Source organism: Rutidosis leptorrhynchoides, chromosome 8 (assembly GCF_046630445.1).
Source record: "Rutidosis leptorrhynchoides isolate AG116_Rl617_1_P2 chromosome 8, CSIRO_AGI_Rlap_v1, whole genome shotgun sequence".
Lineage (NCBI taxonomy): Eukaryota > Viridiplantae > Streptophyta > Magnoliopsida > Asterales > Asteraceae > Rutidosis > Rutidosis leptorrhynchoides.
Window position 1 is genome coordinate 359,423,825 of NC_092340.1, and position 27,990 is coordinate 359,451,814.

General features: G+C 32.0%; 2 protein-coding genes and 1 pseudogene across 2 annotated transcripts; 2 read left to right on the forward strand and 1 right to left on the reverse strand.

Annotated features, from left to right (window-relative positions):
- The first annotated feature begins 8,172 nt into the window (after positions 1 to 8,172).
- On the forward strand, positions 8,173 to 10,818 carry LOC139861674 (cytochrome P450 78A5-like). Its single transcript, XM_071850132.1, has 2 exons — positions 8,173 to 9,160; positions 10,033 to 10,818. Exons 1-2 carry the CDS (start codon positions 8,210 to 8,212, stop codon positions 10,627 to 10,629), a joined length of 1,548 nt encoding a protein of 515 aa, XP_071706233.1. The 5' UTR covers positions 8,173 to 8,209; the 3' UTR covers positions 10,630 to 10,818.
- Positions 10,819 to 23,740: 12,922 nt separating this feature from the next.
- Positions 23,741 to 25,191, reverse strand: LOC139864669 (F-box protein At1g67340-like). Its single transcript, XM_071853244.1, has 3 exons — positions 25,004 to 25,191; positions 24,746 to 24,908; positions 23,741 to 24,535 (listed from the first exon to the last, which is right to left on the reverse strand). Exons 1-3 carry the CDS (start codon positions 25,189 to 25,191, stop codon positions 23,837 to 23,839), a joined length of 1,050 nt encoding a protein of 349 aa, XP_071709345.1. The 3' UTR covers positions 23,741 to 23,836.
- A 685-nt stretch (positions 25,192 to 25,876) lies between these two features.
- Positions 25,877 to 26,635, forward strand: LOC139864670 (protein SLOW GREEN 1, chloroplastic-like; annotated as a pseudogene).
- The last annotated feature ends 1,355 nt before the right edge of the window (positions 26,636 to 27,990 follow it).

Consider the following 27,990-nt stretch of genomic DNA (forward strand, 5'->3'; position numbering starts at 1 on the left):
GCAATTTTTACATATATCATAAAGCATAAGCACACTATATTACATATATTACACCACACGAATACAACTATCTTATTCCGACTCGCTTGTTTCTTCTTCTTCGGTTTTGGTTCGTTTTGCCAAGTTTCTAGGGATATATGATGTTCCCCTAATACGATCCGTCATTATCCACATTGGTTTAGAAAAACCTGGTAGTTTAGAGGTTCCCGGGTCATTGTTACAACTTAAGGACTTCGGGGGTTGACGATACATATAAAGTTCATCGGGGTTGGAATTAGATTTCTCTATTTTTATGTCCTTTCCCTTATTACTTTCTTTTGCCTTTTTAAATTCAGTTGGGGTAATTTCTATAACATCATCGGAATTCTCGTCGGAATCCGATTCATCGGAGAATTGGTAATCCTCCCAATATTTTGCTTCCTTGGCGGAAACACCATTGACCATAATTAACCTTGGTCGGTTGGTTGAGGATTTTCTTTTATTTAACCGTTTTATTATTTCCCCCACCGGTTCTATTTCTTCATCCGGTTCCGATTCTTCTTCAAGTTCCGATTCTTCTTCTGGTTCCGACTCTTCTTCCGGTTCCTCTTCGGGAACTTGTGAATCAGTCCACGAATCATTCCAATTTACATTTGACTCTTCATTATTATTAGGTGAGTCAATGGGACTTGTTCTAGAGGTAGACATCTATCACATAATATCAAACGCGTTAAGAGATTAATATATCACATAATATTCACATGTTAAAAATATATAGTTTCCAACAAAATTTGTTAAGCAATCATTTTTCAAGTAAACACGGTCGAAGTCCAGACTCACTAATGCATCCTAACAAACTAGATAAGACACACTAATGCAAAATTCTGGTTCTCTGTGACCAACGCTCTGATACCAACTGAAATGTCCCGTTCTTATTGATTAAAAACGTTCCATATTAATTGATTTCGTTGCGAGGTTTTGACCTCTATATGAGACGTTTTTCAAAGTCTGCATTCATTTTAAAACAAACCATAACCTTTATTTCATCAATAAAGGTTTAAAAAGCTTTACGTAGATTATCAAATAATGATAATCTAAAATATCCTGTTTACACACGACCATTACATAATGGTTTACAATACAAATATGTTACAACAAAATAAGTTTCTTGAATGCAGTTTTTACACAATATCATACAAGCATGGACTCCAAATCTCGTCCTTATTTAAGTATGCGATAGCGGAAGCTCTTAATAATCACCTGAGAATAAACATGCTTAAAACGTCAACAAAATGTTGGTGAGTTATAGGTTTAACCTATATATATCAAATCGTAACAATAGACCACAAGATTTCATATTTCAATACACATCCCATACATAGAGATAAAAATCATTCATATGGTGAACACCTGGTAACCGACATTAACAAGATGCATATATAAGAATATCCCCATCATTTCGGGACACCCTTCGGATATGATATAAATTTCGAAGTACTAAAGCATCCGGTACTTTGGATGGGGTTTGTTAGGCCCAATAGATCTATCTTTAGGATTCGCGTCAATTAGGGTGTCTGTTCCCTAATTCTTAGATTACCAGACTTAATAAAAAGGGGCATATTCGATTTCGATAATTCAACCATAGAATGTAGTTTCACGTACTTGTGTCTATTTTGTAAATCATTTATAAAACCTGCATGTATTCTCATCCCAAAAATATTAGATTTTAAAAGTGGGACTATAACTCACTTTCACATATTTTTTACTTCTTCGAGAAGTAAGACTTGGCCACTGTTGATTCACGAACCTATAACAATATATACATATATATTAAAGTATGTTCAAAATATATTTACAACACTTTTAATATATTTTGATGTTTTAAGTTTATTAAGTCAGCTGTCCTCGTTAGTAACCTACAACTAGTTGTCCACAGTTAGATGTACAGAAATAAATCGATAAATATTATCTTGAATCAATCCACGACCCAGTGTATACGTATCTCAGTATTGATCATAACTCAAACTATATATATTTTGGAATCAACCTCAACCCTGTATAGCTAACTCCAACATTCACATATAGAGTGTCTATGGTTGTTCCGAAATATATATAGATGTGTCGACATGATAGGTCGAAACATTGTATACGTGTCTATGGTATCTCAAGATTACATAATATACAATACAAGTTGATTAAGTTATGGTTGGAATAGATTTGTTACCAATTTTCACGTAGCTAAAATGAGAAAAATTATCCAATCTTGTTTTACCCATAACTTCTTCATTTTAAATCCGTTTTGAGTGAATCAAATTGCTATGGTTTCATATTGAACTCTATTTTATGAATCTAAACAGAAAAAGTATAGGTTTATAGTCAGAAAAATAAGTTACAAGTCATTTTTGTAAAGGTAGTCATTTCAGTCGAAAGAACGACGTCTAGATGACCATTTTAGAAAACATACTTCCACTTTGAGTTTAACCATAATTTTTGGATATAGTTTCATGTTCATAATAAAAATCATTTTCTCAGAATAACAACTTTTAAATCAAAGTTTATCATAGTTTTTAATTAACTAACCCAAAACAGCCCGCGGTGTTACTACGACGGCGTAAATCCGGTTTTACGGTGTTTTTCGTGTTTCCAGGTTTTAAATCATTAAGTTAGCATATCATATAGATATAGAACATGTGTTTAGTTAATTTTAAAAGTCAAGTTAGAAGGATTAACTTTTGTTTGCGAACAAGTTTAGAATTAACTAAACTATGTTCTAGTGATTACGAGTTTAAACCTTCGAATAAGATAGTTTTATATATATGAATCGAATGATGTTATGAACATCATTACTACCTCAAGTTTAGTAGGTAAACCTAATGGAAGTGACAAGAAATGATCTAGCTTCAAAGAATCTTGGATGGCTTGAAAGTTCTTGAAGTAGGATCATGACACAAAAACAAGTTCAAGTAAGATTTTTACTCGAATTAAGATAGTTTATAGTTATAGAAATTGAATCAAAGTTTGAATATGAATATTACCTTGAATAAGAAAGATAACCTACTGTATATAACAAAGGTTTCTTGATCTTAGATGATTACTTGGAATGGATTAGAAAGCTTGGAAGTAAATTAGTAAACTTGAAGGGATTTTTGAAGTGTTCTTGAAGTGTTCTTCCTATGATGATTATAGCTTGATGCTTGAAGTGATTTTTGATGAAGATGATGATTAACTACTGGAAAAATACATTCATAATAGTGTGTGTGTGTGTTGAGAGAGAATTAGAAAGAGAATTGGAAGTGAAATGGAGTGAATGATGAGTGGTGAGTGGTGAGTGGGGTTAAAAGGAGTTCTAGTTAGTTGACTAGCTCATGGTAGAAGTTAAAATTGATTAGTCATACATGACATAATCAAGAGTGGAATCCCATGCTAGTTCCTATTGGTATATACCCATAGTAAGTACGTTTTGAAGCTGTGTATAATACGGGTAAGAATACGACTAGAATTCTTGATGAAAGAAAAGAATGGGAAAGTAACTGTAACCATTTTCGTTAAGTATGAGTGTTTTGATATATGTCTTGAAGTCTTCCAAAAGTATTTTAATACATCTAAATACACTACATGTATATACATTTTAACTGAGTCGTTAAGTCATCGTTAGTCGTTACATGTAAGTGTTGTTTTGAAACCTTTAAGTTAACGATCTCAATTAATGTTGTTAACCCATTGTTTATTATATCTAATGAGATGTTAAATTATTATATTATCATGATATTATGATATATTAATATATCTTAATATGATATATATACATTTAAATGTCGTTACAACGATAATCGTTACATATATGTCTCGTTTCGAAATCCTTAAGTTAGTAGTCTTGTTTATATGTATATAACTCATTGTTAATATACTTATGGAGATACTTACTTATCATAATCTCATGTTAACCATATGTATATCCATATATATATATCGTCATGTCGTTTTTACAAGTTTTAACGTTCGTTAATCGCCGGTCAACTTGGGTGGTCAATTGTCTATATGAAACATATTTCAATTAATCAAGTCTTAACAAGTTTGATTGCTTAACATGTTGGAAACATTTAATCATGTAAATATCAATCTCGATTAATATATATAAATATGGAAAAGTTCGGGTCACTACATCAAACACCAAGGAACTCTGCGTTTGATATGGGAAGTCCACCATATGGACATCAAACTCCAAGGAACTCTGCGTTTGATTTGGGATCTCAATGAACTCAATCATATGTTCGGCGAAACTCTCCCTTGGCATTCCCAGATATGGGAGGTACATCACAAGTTGATCAGAATGTACATGATGCGGCTGATCTAGGAGATGATGAGCCCGACCCACAACCACAACTCCGGAGGAGTGACCGGGTTTCAAATCCACCATGATGTGGTACCGGTGGACACAAACATGGGCATAGACGTGGACGTTGATTGAGCGTATTATTAATGATTGTAATAGTATGATTTTGTTAATGAGAACTCGTTATTATCTTTTATTATAATGAATGTATTTTATTATATTTTATTATAATGAATAATTTAATTTAATAATTGAAAACTCGTTTTACAAACTAAAAATTACTATAATTAAATAATAAAACATAACATAATATGAAAAACAAAAAAATAAACTCATTATTTATAAATTAATAAATAATTATATAAAAATCATAATAAATATCAAATAACACAAACATAACATAATATGAAGGAAAAAAAATTACAAACAGGCATTTCAAATGCCGGTTTGGTTGTTTGTACGGGTCCACAGCCAAAACCATAATTTCTTGTAGCAGTGTCGTATGAAAACACACAAACCGGCAAATGAAATGCCGATTTGGTGCTCAAACTGACAAACTGGCGTTTGATTAACCGGTTTTCCATTTTTTATAAATTTTTATTTTGAAAAACTATTTCTGTAAAACCTATAAATATATTACCATTTTCAAAAAATATATCATATAAATTATCCACGGCATTGCACGAATATATGATAGCAACTCATATATCCTGTATTTGAGCTGCACAGTTAAAAGGATAATAAGTTAATAACTCTCACAAATTTATAAAGGCACAAGATTTCACTTAATTCAAATCATTATTAAGTGGTTACATAATACTCTTTTAGAAGAGTTCAACCTGGATTAAATTTGTGTACTCGTCTGTCTTCACTCATGTGTATCAGTAGCAAAAAGATATGAAGAAGTAAAAAATTCTTGTGAAACATATATTGGTGTAGTTTAGAGAGTGACAATGAGTAAATCAATAGCATACTTGTTTTGTTGAGCCGTTGAGGTGAAGATGTTGTACAAAAGGTCGAAGGAACAAGCTGCACGGGGTCCCTCGCGTTTGCCGAGGGTCAGTCAAGGTGCGAAACGCGACCGAGTGCGTCTCAAGTCGCAAACTTTTATTTCATATTTTGTATTCTCTATAAATTCAACCCCTAGCTTCTTGTAACCCAAACGCCTATGAAAATTAATAAGAATTTCTTTTTAGTTGATCAATTAAATCAATAGTAATATTGAACTTAATCACTTAAATTCCTCGTGTTATTTACATTTTTTGCATTATTCATTGCGTTTACTTTGCCATTATATGTTTATTGTTTTGTGGGTGATAATCAGTTTTAAAATTTTGTTGGGGCTTGTTAAATTCCTAACATATTTGACACATAAATAATAATTGTTGTAATTTTCATGACAAATGTTACCACTAGCTTTAAGGAAATTCATTTGTAAAAGCATGACCGCTTTTGAGCCAATATAATACTTGAGCTAATCATTATTGTTCTTGTTCATAGCTTCTATAGTAAGGAAATGAAAATATGAATTCGATATCATATTTCTTATATACTCCTATATTAAAGTTAAATGTTAATTAATTTAATTTATGTGAACTAAATATGAAAATTAATTTTTACTTTCTTCATTAATACTTATTATTTATTATTCATATATATCTGGTGGATTTGTTATAAATCGTGTAAATAGCAGTTTTTATTTTTCTTTTTGCGAAAAACTTAAAACTTATCTAACCAAAGGTAAGTTTCATCAAAGATGTAAATCCTTAGAAACATATAAACCGAGAGCAAACAAACGAGCTCGACAAAGCAACAAACCAACCAAGATCAAGACAACGACCAACAAAACACGAATACAAGTCGAGAACCAGAATACCTGAAACGACCCATTCACAACCAAAAGAAAGTAGCCAATCTAAGCTACGAAAACCTACGCGTGAAAGATTCGAAACCATTTAAACATAACAAGACAGCGACACACAACCAACAAATAACTAAGGTTGTGTTTGTATTTTAAGGTGGTTTGGTTTGAAGTTCTGCAAATCATGTCTGTAGAGAAGATGTGGCGTAAAAGTTTGTATGTTAAATAATGAAGAATGTTCGTTTTTATGTTTGCAAAATAATTTAATCTTGTCTGCAACACTAAGAAACATATTTTCAAGTTTGCGAGTTTGCATATAGATATGAGTTATTTTATCTTATGTTTTCAGAAAAACAAACACTTTGCAGTAAAAACGTCTGCGTACGCACAAACATAAGACATAATAAGATCTGTAAACTGAAAAACAAACATCACCTAAACATCTTTAATAAAAATGTAGAGGTCTCTATTTCTTCATCATGAGTCGGCCATCTTTTATTTAATTTGCAGCTTATTTTTTCATTTATTTATAGTGTATTTATGATGATATTGGTTGTTCGAGTTTCTCTTGAATTCCCAATACTATTAAACTAGCAAATCAAGATAATGTGAAAATGCAAATAATCATAGTAACTGAATAATCAAAGGTGAGCAAAAGGTATTGGCCCTGTTGTGAAGTGGCGTGAAAAGAAAGAAAAGGGGGGAAAAAGAGTCGTATAAAAAAGACAATAAGCAGAAAAAAAAAAAGTTACTAAAATCCCCTTGGTGAATAGTATATTAAAAATCTCAAGTTGTTATATTAATCAGCATTCAAAATATATTTAAGGTCGGGTTTTAACTCGTTTAAATTCCGCTCAAATCGATTTTTAATAAGTCGGACACGAATAGTTTGCAATTAGTTTCACTCCGATGTAATAAAGATAACCCTAAAAATATTGTTTAACAAATAAAATTAATCTGTTACGGACTCAGTGGCAGAGTTGAACGTTGTGGTTGGAGAGGCCAAATTTTATCTTAATGTGTGTTATGTTTTTAGCAAGAAAAAAACGTTAACTTTGTTGGACAAATTGCACATTTTATGCACATTTTATGTGACAATATCGATTCTAATTGTACATTATTTAAGTTAATTTCTAAAACTTTAGCTTTAAAATTATTTTCAAGGTAAGAATGACCAAGAGATATGAAAGGAATGAAGTAGATTGTTAATGAAACAAAATCCGCGCGTCTTCACCATTTTCGTCATATCTTCTTCATACGGACTCTGATTAAGTTGATTCAAAAGCCAAAACGTCCGTAACTCAAAGGGCTACAAAATACCATCACATACTGCAACTTTTGGAGGGGCGAGGGCCCGCTCCTTCCCCTAATAAGGTCCGCCCCTGGATACGGAGTACATTCTCAAATATTGAACCCATTCTACTAGCGTCATGAAACACCACAGGTTAGGTTACTCCGTCACTACTCCGTGATATACTCCGTATTAGATGACCATACACGCACACAAATAATCCTAATGCTTAGAGAAAAAACGATAATTTAGCATTATTGTAAGATTATAGGTAATAGTTCAGCGCACTTTTTCTATCGTTCAACTTCATTTGTCGAATGTTGAATTATTTCACACAATTATATATAATCAAACACATACTTACGTAAACATTAAACTCCCTAAAACATAGTTCAATTTTCAACGTGCAATTTTCAATTTTCAATTTTGTTCAATTTTCAATTGAATAAACCATAGCAATTGATCAAGTCATCATTTATCACGTACCATAGATTATTAGATATGCTACCACTAACCATCGATCTTGTAAATGCAAACGAGAATTAAGAATTCCTAAAATATGAATATATATTACACCAAGGCATGTTAACTAACCATGGTTGGGTTAATAAACCCAATCAATAACCTACGGAGTATCACTTTACATCTCTACTATATATACAAACCAACACACATGCTATCACTCTCACTACACATTTTCGTTAAGCTTTAAGTGTTCATTAATTTGCTCCAAGTATTTTGAGAAATGAAAATGTTTTTTAAGGCAAGCTTCCTTCTTATAATCTTATATCATGTAATGTCCTTTTGTGATGTCTCTCTCCAACTACTCTTTTTGATATCTCTTTTATCATTCTTTCCCTTATTAGTTAAAACATGGTTAGTCCCGGGTGGGTTTGCATGGAGAAACCCTAACTTGAACCCTAGTAAGATCCCTGGTCCGGCAGGTTGGCCATTCCTAGGGATCTTACCTCTAATGGGTTCACATGCTCATCGAAAACTTGCCTCTATGGCTAGATCAATGGGTGCCACTCGTCTTATGGCGTTTAGCCTTGGCTCAACTCGTGTTGTTATTACTAGTCACCCTGAATTTGCCAAAGAAATCTTGTCCGGTAGTGCTTTTTCGGACCGTCCTATAAAGGAATCCGCTAGCTTATTGATGTTTGAAAGAGCTATTGGGTTCGCACCATCGGGAAAGTATTGGAGACATCTAAGGAGGATCGCGGCAAACCACATGTTCTCTCCTAAAAGGGTTTCAAGCCTCGAGTGTCTAAGACAACGTGTGTGCAACGAAATGGCGGAAAATGTGTTGAAGGAGATGAGTACAAGAAAGATTGTGGTTTTAAGAGGGATATTGCAAAAAGGTTCATTGAGAAATGTTATGGAGAGTGTGTTTGGAAGTGTAGGGTTTGAAAAAGAGGAAGAATTAGGGTATATGGTGAAAGAAGGGTATGAGTTGATAAGTGAGTTTCATTGGGGCGATTATTTCCCACTTAAGATATTGGATTTTAGTGGAGTCAAGAGGAGGTGTCACAAGTTGACTTTGAAAGTTAAAGATCTTGTAGGTCAAATTATTGAGGAAAGAAAAGGAGATGGTGGAGGTATTAAAAATAATGGCCAAAATGATTTTCTTAGTATTTTATTGTCTTTGTCTCAAGAGGATCAACTCACTAATGCCGATATGGTGGCTGTGCTTTGGGTATCTCTCTCTCTCTCTCTCTCTCTCTCTCTCTCTCTCTCTCTCTCTCTCTATATATATATATATATATATATATATATATATATATATATATATATATATATATATATCACACTCATATGCATATCATGAAGCAACTACCATTGTCTTATTTTTAGTATGAAGAGACTACTTATATATGTGACTTGGTATATCATCATTCATATTAATAATATTCATATAATGCATATCATTTATGTATATTTGTATTGATCAGATGCATTAATAAACGGTTAAGATATGTAGTATATCATCTCTCTATTGAAATTTCAACTTAGACATCACATTATTTAATAGTTTATTGTGGAAAGATGAAAAGGTAAATAAATTGACTTATACTTTTGGTCCAAATTTAAGGTTGGTCAAGTTGAAAAGTTTAAGAACCAAAGGAACTTTGACTAAACATGTTAGGATTTCTAATTGGTACTAGATTTAATTATTAGCTTATTTTACGCCAAAAAAATAAATCCATACTTATTGTATGTATATATTAGGTAATAGATCGATAAAGAGGAACATGTTTTCTAAGAGGCGAAGCGTATAATATTCATCGAATATGTTGTGAATATCAATGTTCATTAGTGAACTTCATTTTAATTTGAAGTTATACAACTAATTGATGAACATTAATTAAGTTTTATACTCATTACCAGTTTATCACACATACATATTCATAGTGTAGGTAATCTTCCAATAAGTAACATTTTTCTTTAAACTTTATTTCCATGGCAATGGAAGTAATTATATTAAACAAGGCACTTTAGCAAGTTGCTAGAAGAAGAAAAAACAATTACAGTTTTTGTTTTCTAAACTACTATTGTTGATATTTATAGGAAATGATCTTTCGAGGAACCGATACAGTCGCCATCCTTCTTGAATGGATTATGGCAAGAATGGTTTTGCACCAAGACATTCAAGCAAAGGCTCAAGATGAGATTGATAAACATGTAGGCAAACGTAGACATGTTCAAGACTCTGATATCCCAAATCTTTGTTATCTTCAAGCCATAGTCAAAGAGGTCTTAAGGTTACACCCTCCGGGCCCATTACTTTCTTGGGCCCGCCTCGCTACTCGTGATGTCCACGTAGGTAAGTTCTTCGTCCCTTCAGGGACGACTGCTATGGTTAACATGTGGGCCATCACACATGACTCGTCCGTATGGAAAAATCCATTGGATTTTAAGCCGGAAAGGTTCATGGAAGAAGACGTCCCAATCATGGGTTCTGACCTTCGGCTAGCACCATTTGGTGCAGGACGAAGAGTTTGTCCTGGGAAGTCACTAGGATTAGCCACGGTTCATTTGTGGCTAGCGCGACTTCTTCAACAATACCAGTGGCTTCCGTCCACAAAGGTAGATCTCTCTGAGTGCCTTAAACTCTCTCTTGAGCTAAAGAGGCCCTTAACATGTCATGCAATTATAAGATATTAACTTATATATGTTATGTTATATGTTATGTTACATGTTCATTGTACTATAAAAAGAAAGAAGAATAGCTTCTTTATATAGTAACTAAGTTACTATACTTTAGTCCTGTACTTGTGTGTTTGTACATGGTCTTAAATAAGTAGAAGTTTGCTTCAATAAAATTAGATTATTAGTAATGTGTCCACTGTATGGTGTCCATTATCTTGTTCATTTCATTTGTAATTTATAAGCTTTTAGATGTACTGTCCATCTTCTTAAGGTGTCAATGTCTCAATCTTTGGTAGAACAACACATCTTCACAAGGAAAAATAGCATATTCTTTTAATACTCGTTATATATTATTATCACTAAACAAGAGACCAGAATTATCATGATCTTAATTGGTTAGTAAAATAATGAGATGGTATTATAATTATGGATTTATTTATAAGCCGGCTAATATTGTAAACCGAATATCGGGCTACTTAGTTTTAGAGTATTAACCGAATATCGGGTTCAACCGGCTGAGATCATGCTGACATCATCTTTAGTGATTTTTTTTTTAAGAAATATTTTTTTCTGGCCCAATTTTTTATCCAACGGAGTGAGCCGCTGAGTCTCCATCTAGGTATAGTATATAGAATATACATATGGGCCAATCAGATTATTAGAACATATATGGGATTTAGAAGTTTATATAAATATAAATTTTTAATAGTATATTTATGTAGATACCGAATATAGGCAAAAATATGGGTGTAAAATGAAATTAATTTTCATGTAAATCGAGTTACCATACACACGTTTTGCATGAAAAAAAAAAAAAAACCCCCTAAAAGCAAGAAATAATCAAAATTGAGAAATAAAATTGTGATAACAAAACCTTAATACCCACAATACAGTAAATCTTTTGGGTGATTATAATATCCATATCCTTAAAGAATCCAACAATCTAGTATTTGATTTTTTTTTAACAAGGAAACCCCTATATGAACAAGCAATTCGGTGATATTCGATATTGATTTACATATGTATATACTATATGATATTGATTTGATTGATGAAGCGGTAGATCTTTCAATTAGAAGACGATATGATGTAAATCACTGGATGGAAAGGTTTTAGCTAGTAAGTGGATGTGAAAAAGGTTTAATTTAATTCAGATTGAAAAGGGGGTGCGATTATGAGAAATAAGATAAAAGGGTAAAAGTATCCATTTTTTTTATATGTGGTGTATAAAAAAAAAGAAGTGGTATGTGTAGGAATCACCTCAAATAATAGGTTTAGGTTACCACCAAAGCTTGACTTGAGTTGTATGAGAGTTGTATGAGAGTGAGATCCAACTTGGGGTACTGTTAACCTAGGTTTGATTCACACTTTCAGCAGGAAGTTTCCAACTTTTGATGATACTGTCAACATCGATCAATGCGATTTGGGAAGGTCTCTAGGGGGTTTTCCCAACCTTCGATGGTACTGCCAACATCTTCGCGAATTGGGTATCCTTCTAACGCGTGTGTGAGTGACAAATGAGTGCATTCAATTTCGATATCACTGTTAAATAATAAATAGGTTTAGGTTGCCCCCGTCACCAGGTCCTGAATCCCCAGTCCGTCCCCTACCCGGCTTAGAGTCCATTAGAACTTTTGTATTTATTTATACTTTATAAATAGTCGATTGGTGAACATCATACAAAAAATTCATTATTCGAACAATTTCATGTATTCCGTCCCTAGCTAACACCTTGGATAGGGTGACGTTCAATCAAATTGTAACTCTTCTTGTTCATTTGTTCAACAAAAATTGGAAACTTTATAAGGAGATATTTTAAACTATATGATAACACTAACCCTTTTTACAAAGAGTTTTTGGAGTTTACCACTAAAGTTATGGCTTTTGTTTCCATAGCTAGCCATGATGCAAATAAAGAACGTTTAGGTTTCTTGAGTTATTGATTGATTTGTTTTCTTATTTATTATTTTATGGATGGAGCAATGTTGTCACTAGCTAAAGTGCAATCTCCATTTACATATATCTATCTCTATAGTATGATCCAAGTCATTCATGATAATAATGGCCAATTGTAATTGTAAGGATGATGTAAAGCGACAATGGTGGATGGGAATACATTCTTTGTTTGTTCATGAATTGTAAATATAGATATGGATAACATGTGTCGTTCTTTTGTTCACATGTAATATTATAAAAATACGTTTTTTGTGCTGAGTTGGTCACGTACTGCATTTCTTTCTAAAGCATTTGGTTCGATTTTAGTTACTTTGGAACCAACTTGTTACAAGGAATTCATATGAATTCACCCCGTGATGACGTATATATATTATATATGATTTCTAGTACAACCTTTGTCTTAGATGATATAATAATAATCAATCATTGTATGTGATAGCGATAGTAACGTGTTAGAATTGAAGATATTGTACATGATTACATGTCATTTTCGTACGCTGTATTCCTGAATATGAAAAATAGTAACAAACTCTGATCGTATCGTAAAGGGCCAAATGAAAACGATAGTTAAGTTGTCAATGATTTATAAGAAACTCCCGTAAATAAACGGTTAAAGTTGTTATGTTCAAATTACTTATATATATATATATATATATATATATATATATATATATATATATATATATATATATATATATATATATATATATATATATATATATATATATATATATATATATATATATATATATGTTATAATTCAGTAGGCTTATAACTACCTTTAATGGTTATAAGAACAAAGAGAGAAAAAGAGAGAGAAGAAAGAGAGAAGAAATATTGATATTGATATTTCAAGAGAAATGGTACACCTTAAATGGCTACCATACATGTCTATTTATAGTATAAAATATTACTATGCAAGAAATATAATAATAATAAAATTAACATCCAATCTAGATATTTTATAACACTCCCCCTTGGATGACAATTTTATTAGAGAATAACTAGTACTGCCTCGTTAAAAACCTTGCTAAAGAAAACCCATTGGGATAAAACTTTAGCTAAGGGAAAAAGAGTGCAGCATAGAGTTGACTCCCCCTCAAGTAGGCAACGCCTGAGTTGTTACATCTTCTGAACATGCCTCATGCCAATATTATGAACGTGTGTTCTGAAAATAGCAGTTGGCAGTGCTTTGGTATAAAGATCAGCAGAGTTGTTGATTGAACGTATCTCATTTTAATCTGGTTGTCTTTTACGAGATCTTGAGTATATGAGAAGAATCTGAGGTTTTCATCTGAAACTGTATCATCTAAATCTTTTATGTACAAGTTTGGCCCTCGTGATTTGTCTACAGTCTCCTTCATGGTTTGTTCAAACCGTTGTTTCAGTTCCTATTCCCTTTCAGTCTTTTTCTGAGCCTTACCAATATACCATTCTTTTCCATCAAACTTATGACCGTTAAGACCGTTTATAGCTTTAGCGCCTCGTCAGCATTTATGTTTTGTTCTGTCATTTTTGATACTCTTCTTTCATTTGTATTATGTAAGCTGTATTATCTTCATAGATAGTTGTTACGCTTTTATAGCGTTCTAGTCCACAAGAATCAATAATGATTTGTATCATTGATCTTAACTAAAATCATTCCCGAGTAGCTTCATGTAATGCAATCACTTCGGCATGATTTGATGATGTTGCAACAAGTGTTTGTTTTGAGAACGTCATGATATTGCGGTGCCTCCATTTAGGAATACATATCCAGTTTGAGATTTAGCTTTATGTAGATCGGATAAATAATCTGCATCTGTATAACCAAAAAAATCTTGTTTCGAGTTGTTAGAATAAAATAATTATAAATCAGTAGTTCCCCGAAGGTATCAAACTATTTGTTTGATCCCATTCCAATGTCTTTTGGTAGGGGCTGAGCTGAACCTTGTCAACAAATTAACTGCAAAAGAAATGTCAGATCTTGTATAATCTATAAGATACATAAGAACCTCAATTGCACTAAAATATAGAACTTCCGATCTGTTAAAATTTTCATGATCTTCGCAGGGATGAAATAGATCAATGTCAATATTGAGTGATCTAACAACCAATTGGCTTTATCTTTAAAAAAAATGTTTTAAAATCTTTTCAGTATAAGTTGTTTGATGTACAAGTAGACCATTAGGCATATGCTCAATTTGCAATCCAAGGCAATACTTGGTTTTTTCAAGATTTTTTATTTCAAAATAATTCTTTAGAAGTTGAATGATTTCATAGATCTCTTTATTTGTTCATATGATGTTAAGAACATTGACATAAACAACTACGATCACATATCCGAACATTGTTTTTATAAAACATACGTGCAAAATAAGTTTATATGTATACCCTTTTTCTTATCAAGTAGTCATTTAATCGGTTATACCACATACGTCCCGTTTGTATAAACCCACTTAGAAATCTTTGTGATTTAATGGAATATATTCCCTTGGGTTTTACATTAGATGCTTATGATACCTTAACCCTTTAGGTATATTCATATATATCACTATTAAGTGATCCATACAGATAAGTAGTAACAACATTCATGAGATGCATTTAAATAACTATCAGGTTGATTAAGTATCTAATAAGTAATTGTATCCATTACAGGAGGATAATTTTTCCTCCTAATTCATTTCTGGTCTTTGTGGGAAATATTGAGTTACAAGTCTAGTTTTGCCTTGTAACTTCATTTGCACATTTCTTTTCGGATAAAAATTCATTTGTATCCCATACGTTTCACATCTTTAAAAGTGATAACGATTGATCCGAAAACTTTTCTTTTATCGAGCGATTCTAATTCAGCTCGTATTGCTCCTTTCCATTGAGCTCAATCATGTCCATTTTGTATATTCAATGACAGATTTTCGTTCCAGATCATCATCTTTATTCATGATGTCATTGTAACATTATATGAAAATATCTCATCAAGATTTTTCATTTTATTTCGGTTCCATAATATTGCATAATTTATCGCAATTTATGTATTTACATTTATCAATATCCTCTGCAGAAGGAATATTGATTTGTGGTTCTTCTTGAACACTTTCTCTTACCTCATTATCAGCTGATTTTCTTTTTCGAGGACTTTTATCTTCGGAACCAATTGATCTTCCACGTTTGATGCGTGGCAAAGACTCAACAGTGACATTATTGCCAGCTTTTGGAATTTCAGTTCGAGCTGGAGCATTTATCGCTGGTATATATGATTTAGTCACTTTTTTATATCTGTAAATGCATAAAGTAATTAATTTGCAAGTTCTTGCATATGCATTATTTTTGAACTTTCGTTTCACATTCTTTTGTGCGAGTTCAATATACCTTAATTGATGTTCACATCATGAAGCATCATTTTATTTTTTATTTTTATTTCTCCCCCTAATCTAGGGAACAATGTTTTATTAAAATGACAATCAGCAAAACGTGCTGTAAAAACATCACCCATCATGGGTTCAATATATCTTATGATTGAAGATGTTTTATATCCAAAATATATTATCATCTTTCTTTGAAGAACCATTTTATTGTGTTGTGGTGATACAATTGGAACATACACTGCACAACCAATGTTATAAGGTGGAAAATATTTGGCTCTTGGCCAAAATCAAGTAGTAAGTGAAAATATTTATGACTTCCACATGGTATAATGCGAATTAATGTCGCAGCATGTAAATTTACATGTCCACATATAAATATCGAGAGTTTTGTACTCATTATCAATTGTCTAGTTATTAGCTGCAAGCGTTTATCTATTGATTTAGCTAAACCAATTTTGTGTATGCACATGAGCAACTGGATGTTCAACAACAATCCCTGTAGATATATAATGATCATTAAATGCTTGAGATGTTAACTCACCGGTATTATCAAGTCTCATCCTTTTAATGGTGTAATCAGAATAATGTGTTCTCAATTTAATAATTTGTGCAAGAAACTTTGCAAATGCCATATTACGGCTTGATAACATACAAATATGAGACCATCCGCTAGATGCGTCTATTAGAACCATGAAATATCAAAATGGTTCACATGATGGATGAATTGGTTCATATATCTTACCTTGAATTCTTTCAAGAAACATTTGTGATTCTTTTTCACAATATACTTTTCATTAATAATCATATGTGCTTTCCATTAATCAACATATGTGTTTTTTTTCTTCATAAATCACCATATGTGCTTTTTCATTATATATCATTTTCACCATATACGCTTTTAATCATATGCGCTGTGTTTTTCACCATATGCGCTTTTAATCATATGCGATTTTCATCATATGCGTTGTGCTTTTCATCATATTCGCTTTTTATCATATGCGCTTATCATATGCGATGCGCTTTTTTATCATATGCGTTTTTTTTATGTGAATAGTAAATTAATTAATTTCATTTTACTATTCATATGAATTAATTTAGATTTACTATTTTGTTAATTGAGTAATATATATATATATACATCATATACTTGTGACTCCGAAGGCTCAAATGAATTTGACCATATAGTTATACGTTGTACCTTGTACATTAATTTTCAGTAGAAGCTTTAGATGCATATTATTTTCAGTAGAAGCTTTAGATGCACTTTTTTTTTTTAATCACCAAATACCACAAACACTTTGTTTGCGTTTGTTCATAATCATCAATGAAAACCATTTTCTTTAATTTTATTTTATACAATAAAATTAACGCATCATTATTCTTTTCAAAAACAATAATCTATTGTTATTGTTCACTTGTGCCATGTTTAACAACAAAAGTCAACAACCTCTGTCTTGTTTGTTGTGGCAACCAAAAACAACCTTTGCTTTTGTTACCGAGAATCCAAAACCAAAAAACAATTAATTTTTAATTAATCTTTTATCAAAACCATAAATGATTTTATTGATCTACGTTGATATGACCATAAAGAATTGACGGCTGACCTACTTTTGTAAGTGTATTTCGGCTATCATCCCGAAAACGCACAACGACCTTTTTTATTTTATTTTATGAACTATTTGTTTCATATCTAGCTTAGGCAATTATTGTGAACATTTGGTCCCTATAAGAGCATTTATCTTTTAGACTTTTAGTTGATTTGTACTTGTCACAATTAGGGATAGCACCCGCGGGTCGTGGATGCGGATCCATTGGATCCATCACCCGTACCCGCGGATTTTTTTTAAGAGACATCCAATTGAACCCTTGTTCGTTGAAACAATTTGACTATATTTTTACTCCCCATTATTAAACGGGCCATTTTGATGCACACTCTTAAAAAAATAATTTGTTTTTTAAGTTTTATTATTCAACCTCCTTTTTTCAACGGTCACGTTTTTAACAAAACATTTGACAAGTTTGGAAAAAAGTTTTTTATTGATTATCATCAAAAGTTTTCTATTGTCACTCTACTGGATGGAATTATGGCATACAACCAAAATTGCAACCCAACACTACATAAGAACAAAAAAGGTTGTTTTTAATTAACATATGTATATGTGTTAAACTTGGAATAATAATAACTTATTTTAGAAAATTAACATAAGACATGTTGAAACATTTTTGTCACATTTAGCTCATCAAGTCTAATACTTATCATTGATAGATTTTATCACGTCTAGGAGATGTTTACTTTTTTCTTGTATTAAGTCCTACTTTCATTTACCTTTGTTTGGAAAAAAGTTTTTTTTTTAGTTATAGAAGGAGACCACTTCATTTTCAATACTTCATTTTTGACAAAAAACTATTCCATTTTACCATCCCCTTTTTTTTCTTACTTTAACTTTTAAGATATACTTTTAATAAAAATACAAACTACTTTTTCTTATTTTAACTTTTAAGATTTACTTTTAATAAAAATACAAACTACTTTTTGTATTTTAACTTTAAGATTTACTTTTAATAAAAATACAAACTATTTTTTTATTTTAACTTTTAAAATTATAAATTTAAGAATAAACATTAGTATGCATGAAATAAATAATGATTAATTGCATAAGTAATCATAAATGTTAGATAACATATAAAGACCCCGTCGTATTCGTATTGATCGGAATTAATCTCGACCCATGGTACCCTGTTGTCAAATGACGTGTTGCGTACATAAAGTACCGTGTTGTCAAATGACGTGTTGCGTACAATCATGAGGTCTTATTAACATAAATATAAATGTTAGTGAAATTAATAAGAGTTAGATTACAGAAAATATAATTCAGGTGGTATAACCGACCATATATAACTTAAATAACATAAATATAAATGTTAGTGAAGTTAGTAAAAGTTAGATTACAGAAATATAATTCAGGTGGTATAACCGACCATATATAACTTAAATAACATAAATATAAATGTTAGTGAAGTTAGTAAAAGTTAGATTACATAAATGATAGTTAGGCGACAGTGTCGACCATATATAATTTAGGTGGCAGAGCCAACCATATAATAAGAACAATACAAATAATGCACTAAGAACTTAATAAAAATTAGTAGTTCAAAATGTTAGTAGTCCAAAATTTGATATGTCCGAGTCTGAAAATTATTAATAATTTCATACCTTGATTAGTGACTCGTGATCGTTTGAGATATCCTTTGATTACACTAAGCTCTTCGTGCTGATAACGTGTTATAATTCAGTAGGCTTATAACTACCTTTAATGGTTATAAGAACAAAGAGAGAAAAAGAGAGAGAAGAAAGAGAGAAGAAATATTGATATTGATATTTCAAGAGAAATGGTACACCTTAAATGGCTACCATACATGTCTATTTATAGTATAAAATATTACTATGCAAGAAATATAATAATAATAAAATTAACATCCAATCTAGATATTTTATAACAATATATATATATATATATATATATATATATATATATATATATATATATATATATATATATATATATATATATATATATATATATATATATATATACACACTTGTCTTTCAAGGATGATTGCACCCAAATAATTCATTTCCCACGAATTTTGTAGAAAAATAAAATTTACCAGGATTCGTTTTAACTTGGAACCAAATTTGTGGCAGATGCGTTAGGAATCACATTTACCCACGGCTTTGACGGTAGGAAATTGACTATACGATCTCTTGTAGAGTGTGGCCGTTTGTGATCCTTTCTCTATTCATCCCAAGATATTTATCTAATGAGGTTCGATTGAAACTCTTGTAAAGACTTAAAGCACCCGTAGGCTTTGATAAACATTATTCACTTTGTTATAAATAGGGAATAGGGTATGGTATGATAATTTAGATTGATCTTGAATCGTGTGAAACTCTTTTGCAATTAAGTATTGCCATCCAATCATACCTCGTGTTACAGGAAATCCTAACTTAGATAAGACAAGACTTCAAATCGTTTCCAAACAAGAACTCGAATCAATATGTTCAAGAAAATAGAATATATTTTAACTTAAATGGGCAAGATATCGCCTTCTAATGATATATAAAATATGTATAAAATAGGCGATATCAACACATACAATAACAAACAAGTATACACATCCAACAAAATCCTTCTAGATTTGGAGGCGGGTGCGGAGTGAATGAGCTTTCCTTCTAAGCGACAATCTTCAGAACCTTTCATTGCCTTGAGTGAAAAGTTGAAGTTCACCGTGAGTGAAAAGTTATTTCGATAGGGAAAAAAATCATTTCATGTTACCTTTTTATTATGGAATTGGCTACTTATGTTAGAAATAAGCCTTAACTAATACACACGAAGTTTTTAAAATTAATATACAAATTCATTAGTAAATTCATCAGTTTCGATTTATACATATATATTTATTACAGTTCATATTTTTTATTGTCAGTTTTATTCAATAAATGTTTCTTATATCATGTCATTTAGACACAAGTTAGATAATCTTTTCTTATTATTATGAGCAACACTTTCTCATCCTAACATGAAAATAAATTTATGTTCCCTTTATTAGCTTTTTCAAAACCTCCCACTTTGCTTATTATTATTTTTTTGGAATTTTCCATTTTATGAATTCAACATTAATCATTCATGACAATAAAGTGTTATTGTAGTGGTAGTGACTTGTCTTCTCATATGAGACGTCGGTAGTTTGACTCTCACTCACTGTAAAAATTTTCTATTGTTATTCAGCATATTTCATGAGCCTCGGAGGTTACGGTCGTCTTGCATTCGGACCTCACCCAAGGGGATTTAACACACGCGATGTCCATATAGATTTCTCTTGTGAATTTCCTCCTGAGAGCGGTAGAATTGTAATGATTCGTATCAAGAAAATGATCGGGTGGTGGGTGTCGATATCGCGTTCTACTCCGTCAGTGATCCTACCCGCCGCTAAAAGAACCATTCACTTCCATTTATTTAATAAGCATCGATTTAACTTTAATTAACAGATTAGGTCTACAAGAAAGACATTTCCATTCAAAAATGTTGTGATACATTGAAGTAAAATAATACACGGAAACACATGCATATATCATGAATTTGACGAAACATAAAAATGGTAGATTCAATAACCAAAAGTTCTTTAATATGACGAAATAATAGTAGATCTTACCAATCAAAGCGAAGAAAACATATTATTGGGCTTCTAATAAAATCATCAGGAGTTATCATATAAGAGTTACCTGATCTGGTGATCGAAATCGGTCAAGAAATATTGTTCATCAATGGATCTAGAATATTTATGATATTTTCGTTACCACTCGCGTAATTATTATTGGATTAGATTTAGATTTGGGCTCAAAACATATAATTGGGCCACTTTGAATTGGGATATAGGTTCCGACTTCAGTCTCAAAATTTAGGAAAATTGTTCAAAATACACTTTTTTTTAGGCTTCAAACAAAATACACTTTTTTTTAAAAAATTATCTTTTTACACCATTCGGTAGACGGGATTCCGTCTACCACCTTTATCTGTCGTCTACTACCATTTTTACAAAGTAGTCGACGGTGAGATAAAGGTGGTAGACAGAATTCCCGTCTACTGGCAGGGTTAGTAGACAGCGAGAACAAAGCAGTAGACAGACATTTACAAAGTAGTCGACCGTCTACTGCCTTGTTGTTGCTGTCTACTGCTTTGTTGTTGCTGTCTACTGCCTTGTTAGAGTCTACAAGGCTAGACAGCAACAATAAGGCAGTAGACAGCAACAACAAGGCAGTAGACGGTCGACTACTTTGTAAATTCTGTCTACCACCTTTATCTCACCGTCGACTACTTTGTAAAAATGGTAGTAGACGACAGATAAAGGTGGTACTGCCTTGTTGTTGCTGTCTACTGCCTTGTTGTTGCTGTCTACTGCCTTGTAGACACTAACAAGGCAGTAGACAGCAACAACAAGGCAGTAGACGGTCGACTACTTTGTAAATGTCTGTCTACTGCTTTGTTCTCGCTGTCTACTAACCCTGCCAGTAGACGGGAATTCGTCTACCACCTTTATCTCAACGTCGACTACTTTGTAAAAATGGTAGTAGACGACAGATAAAGGTGGTAGACGTAATCCCGTCTACCGAATGGTGTAAAAAGACAATTTTTAAAAAAAAATGTATTTTGTTTGAAGCCTAAAAAAAAAGTGTATTTTGATCAATTTCCCCAAAATTTATCACTAGCGGGCTTCGTTTTTATATAAATTTCTTTTATGCAAGTTACAGTCGTCGTGAAAGTTAAAAATGGTGCAATTAAATACTCGTAACTGTTACTCTAAAATACAAGAGCGTTTCAAGACATGTACAAAATGGCAATTAAATAGTTTCAAAAATTGTAAAGGGCCCGAATCTTAGAAATGCAGATAATATTTTCTATTTATTTATTTAACTTCTTATTAGCGATTTGTATATGATGGGTTTAAAAAAATATAGTTTACTTGTATAGAAAAATTTAACGCTTCTAATAATCACTTTTTATCGAATGGTTACTTCTAAATTATTGAAACGAGCATGCTAAAAGGAATAATTAATCCTCATTTCAATGCTATTATACATCCGGAATAGGTATATTTAAAAACTAATCATTAAACAAAAAAAAATATAACCAGATTATTAGTTATGTTACTATTATCCAGTCCGATTCGATTGTATAGATGTGCTATGATTTATTAGGGTTTTGACGTTGTTTATCTACCTGTAAATTTACAATTTTATAAATAAATTATGACATTGATTTCCTTATAAACATATTTCATGAACCTTGACTAAGATGTTACAAAACTAACTTATTGGGCTAACTATACAACACGAGTGTCCCTGCCGTTATTATGGATCAATCAAACTAACTTATTTTCTGCAAGAACGCACGAGTTCCCTTGCCGTATATCTATGGATCATATTACGATTCTCAAATGCTTCTTTTATTGTTCAACTTGTCAAAATCAGTGTATACTTTGAGGTCTATTTAACTTTTTTGAAAAAACTTACAATTTTGATATCGAACATGCATAACATTCAAGGGCGGAGCTTTCTTAGGGCAGGAGGGGGCCCTCGCCCCTCCAAAAGTTTGTGTAGCTAGTGGAGATTTGTAGCCCTCTGAGTTACGAACGTTTGGGCTTTTGAATCAACTAAAACGGAGTCCGTATGAAGGAGATATGACCAAAACAGTGAAGGCTCGCAAAATTTGTGACTTGATACCGTTTTGGTTATATATCCTTCAAACGGACTCAGATTTAGTTGATTTAAAAGCTCAAACGCTCGTAACTCAAAGGACTACACATTTCATTTTGATTGTTACATGAAATTTAGAGCCGTTGGTCCTGGAGAGGTCATTTCCTCTCGAAGATATCGCAAACATACTCAAGAGTAATATTCTTCACTAAAATCACTTGGTATCTCGATATAATATGTTATGGTCGCCCCTCCAAAACAACTGCTCAAGCTCCGCCACTGATAACATTACATAACATAATTGTACAGTTTAAAATGTGTCACGTTCAAGTCAGTTAATAATCACTCAATATAACACTTTAAAGCACATTAACAACATCTTAAAGGTATTTAAGGCTGCATGTTTTTTTTTTTTTTTTTTTTTGCAAATTATGAGAGAATAACATGTAATTCGTCATCATAAATGTCAAGTTTATGTTGTTGTAATTAGTAGGTACCGAGCAATAAAAACGCACGCCAAGTTGAAATACGTTAAAGCCGGCATTCATAATTGTCACGATTTAGTATTTAATCACCCATGGTAATTAACCCATTAGGACCATTTACTTATCTAAGCTCATACAGTCCAACAGTTACAGTCAAAATTACGGTATTTCTGCTAATCTTTTCAACTTTCAACCACCGTAATATCATTCTCATTCACATTTAAATTAACATCACCATTAAACTCCCTACACGTCATCTTATGACGCAACTTCCAGTCGAGTGCCTGACACGCGCGAGAACAATAATTCACATCACCACACACTGAACACCGTCTAAATTCATGCCGTCTCGTTTCCGGCCGTCCACAACCGCCGTACGAACACAACCTCATCCCTGGTCCCGCCTCCTTCTCCGCAAACCAATCGGAAAGAAACACATTCGCCGGATGAGGCTCCGGCGCGGGTACATTACATCCGAAGTCACTCAGTAACGGACACACTGAACCTACAAAACAGTGTAACTGATTCCATGTCATCTGTTTACCGGCAAACAATACAGACGGTGAAATCGAACAACCAGCCGCGAGTTCACGCGCGTTTGCCTGAATCAACAAACGCCGCCCTTGCGTCACGTTTTTAGTTACACCGTAACCGTCTTGTAAACAATGTCCGAGTTCACGGAGAGCGTCGATGTGGCCGAGACAGGCGGCGCGTGCACATAACGAGACTCCGGCTCGTAAATCCTTATCAACTTTTAATCCACCACTTCCGTTAGCTTGAATAATCGCGAGTGAGTATAATGCCGGAGCGTGAGACCTAATCGCTGCTTTCGCCATATAAGACGCTCCGCTTCCTCGATCTTGTAAACAGTAAAATCGAATCTGAAACCAACAAAATAAAATTATAATTTTTTTTATTTTTTATTTTTTTTTAAAATAAAATAAAATAAAATAAAATTATAATTACTCGTAACATAATAATACACCTTATAAAAGCATAACTGCAATCACAAAATGTGATTTAAAATTTACATTTACAATATATTGTTTTATTTATATTTTTAAAAATTAATTGAATATATTTAAACTCACCATGCCAAGTGTATAAGAAGCTTCAGTATTGCCGGAATCGGCGCACCGTTTAATAAACCGGTGAGAAGATTTCGACCAATTTTTAGCCTTAACGGCGAAACATTTGGGAGAAGCTTTTGATAGTACCAGAGAATGAAGACCTAACTCGTTTAATCTCTTGCATCTGATAAATTCACACACGAATTAATTAATTACAAAAAAGTATAAATTGGTATTAAATTTATTATATTGATGGTTTAATTTAATTTGGAACCGTACGTCAATAAAATGGTGATGAAATCAGCAGGACGGGTGGCGGAAGAACTGAGGTTGGTGAGAATGGATAAAACGATGTCGTCTGGAATTGAATCGAAGAAATCAGATGAAGGTATAATTACAGGCGATCCAGATAACGATTTCAACCTTTTATGGTTACATTTAAAGGGTGTTACGCTGCTTGTTCTCATTTTTTAGGCACTCTGTTTGGTTGTGGGTTTTCAAATATAAATAGGGTGGGGAAATGTGAAATGTATATGTATCGGTAGGTGGTCATGATTTTTTTCTCCTAAAATTAATGAAAAGTAATAAAATGAAAAATTCATTAAATAATTAACTACGTATTTGACGAAAAAACAGTATAATATTGAATGGGATCTAAAGATCAATAACCAGTAAACAACAACAATATCCAATTCTAAGTGTATAGGTATGGTGATTTGAGATAGAAAAAATATCATGATTGGTCCCCAAAGTTTGTACTAAAAATCAGATTGAAATCTAAAGTTTAAATCAATCATGATTGGTCACAAGTTTTAAGCATAGTACACGTATGGTCCCAAAATTAACTGAGCGTTAAAACCTTCCAGTTAACCTTACCACGTGAAAACACATGAGGGTTTTTTTTGTCTTTTCATTTACAATAACTAGGTAACCCCAATTTTTTTCATTAATCATATCAATTTTTTTAATCTTCATATCGTCAAACCAACCAAACCCATATCAACAAATTCACATTCACAGTTCCATTCTAAAATCTAAACAAATCAAAAACAGTCATGCAGACCTTTATATCTAATTCACTCAACTACCCTTTTTCTTCTTTTTCATTTCTCACCCAAAACCTTAAACATTTCACAAAAGATTCATGCAACAATGGAATCAGCTCTATCAATCTCATCAAAACCATCATTCTATCACCAAAAAACCTCATTTTTGAATTCAAAATCTTTAAACCTAATCAATTCAATTCCACCTTATTATCCCTTTTCAAAACCCTACAAACAACCCACTATCAAAATCATCGCCGCAACTAAACCCAAAAACAACACCATCATCCAAACCCTAAAACACACCGCCCAGACCATCATATTCACCGCCACAGCTGCCTTCATCTTCTCGAATTTACAAAAGTAACCGAACCTATTGCCCAAACCGAAACCCTTGAAGAATCCCAATTACCAGATTATATGGAATCAAATTCCAAACCCGTTACTCAAACAGAAACCCATGAAGAACCCATATTACCAAATTTCTTGGAATGTAATCCAGAAGCATTTACTGCTATGAAAAGTTTACTACGGATTACAACAGAAACTAGAAGCAGGTGAAGATGAAGAAAGTTTGAAAGTTTTAAGAAAACTCACTTCCTTTCAGCCCGAAAACGTCGATTTCAAATTCTTAATGGCAAGATTGCTAAACGAAATGGGCATAACTGAACAGGCTCTAGAAGCATTAGAAGATATACTCGAAAAGAACCCGTTTTCATCAGAAGCATTATTTGATAATGCGTTGTTAATGGATAGTTGTGGTGAGGGTGAATTAATAATTAAAAGATTAGAAAAGGCTTTAGACATTGCTGCAGTGAATGAAAATAAAGAAAAAAGGGACATTAATTCGTTTTTGATTGTGTAAATTTTGGATCTGGACATAAATTGGTTGTGATGAATTTGATTGTGTAAATATATGTATATATATATGATGTAAATATATGTATATATATATATATATGATTTGATGGTAGGAAGTTTGATTTTTAAAATTTTGGTTGTTTTTGTTGTTGATGGTGTTTAGTTTAGAGGTGGTTGATGAGTGGTTGTGTTTGGTGATGATGGTGTTTTTGAAGATGAAGATGTTCTTAAAGTGAAGATGTTTTTGAACATAATAAAGAAAAGCGATTAATCTGACTGGATTTGACGAAAATACCCACACATTTTAATCGCGTGCCCATCATGTGCCAATCACATGTTTAACTTAACTGACACATACTGACAATCGTTAAAACCTGGGACCATATGTGTACCATGCTTAAAACTTGGGACCAAACATGATTGATTTAAACTTTAGGTCTCAATATGATCTTTGATACAAACTTTGTGGATTAACCATGAAATTTTTTCTTTGAGATATAGATAATTCATTTTCTACAGAGAGAAATTATTTTTTTACCCAAAGTGAAACATTATCAAGAGTAGAAAAAATCTCCTTTATTTCTATTCGACGGATAAAGAGATTGCTTTCAAATGACCCTTCGGCCAAAATTAGGAAAAAATAATAAGTATATAATAATAATAAAATAAAATAAAATAAAACAAAAAATAAATAAAAAACGACGTCATGAAAATTGTGGAATTAAATTTCCATGAGTTTTAAATCATCAATTTAAGCTTTAAGCGGCATTCAAGTCGTCAATAAATCGACGTCTGCTGTTGACTCACTTAATAGAGCTGTATATAGAAATAAGAAAAATAAAAGATAAAAATAAATAAACTATATATATATATATATATATATATATATATATATATATATATATATATATATATATATATATATATATATATATATATATGTAGATATATATGCTTAGGTGTGTTTATTTATATATAAACACCTAAGCATATATATCTACATACATAAACCCGCATACATACATATAAACCTACATACATACATACCTAAACATACATACATGGAACATACCATCGTACATACATACATACATACATACATACATACATATATATATATATATATATATATATATATATATACATATATATATATATATATACATATATATATAATAAACACACCTAAACATATATATCTACATACATAAACCTGCATACAAACATACATATAAACCTACATACATACAAACCTACATACATACATACATACATACATACATACATACATACATACATACATACATACATACCTAAACACACATACATGAAACATACCAGCGTACATACATCACCCAT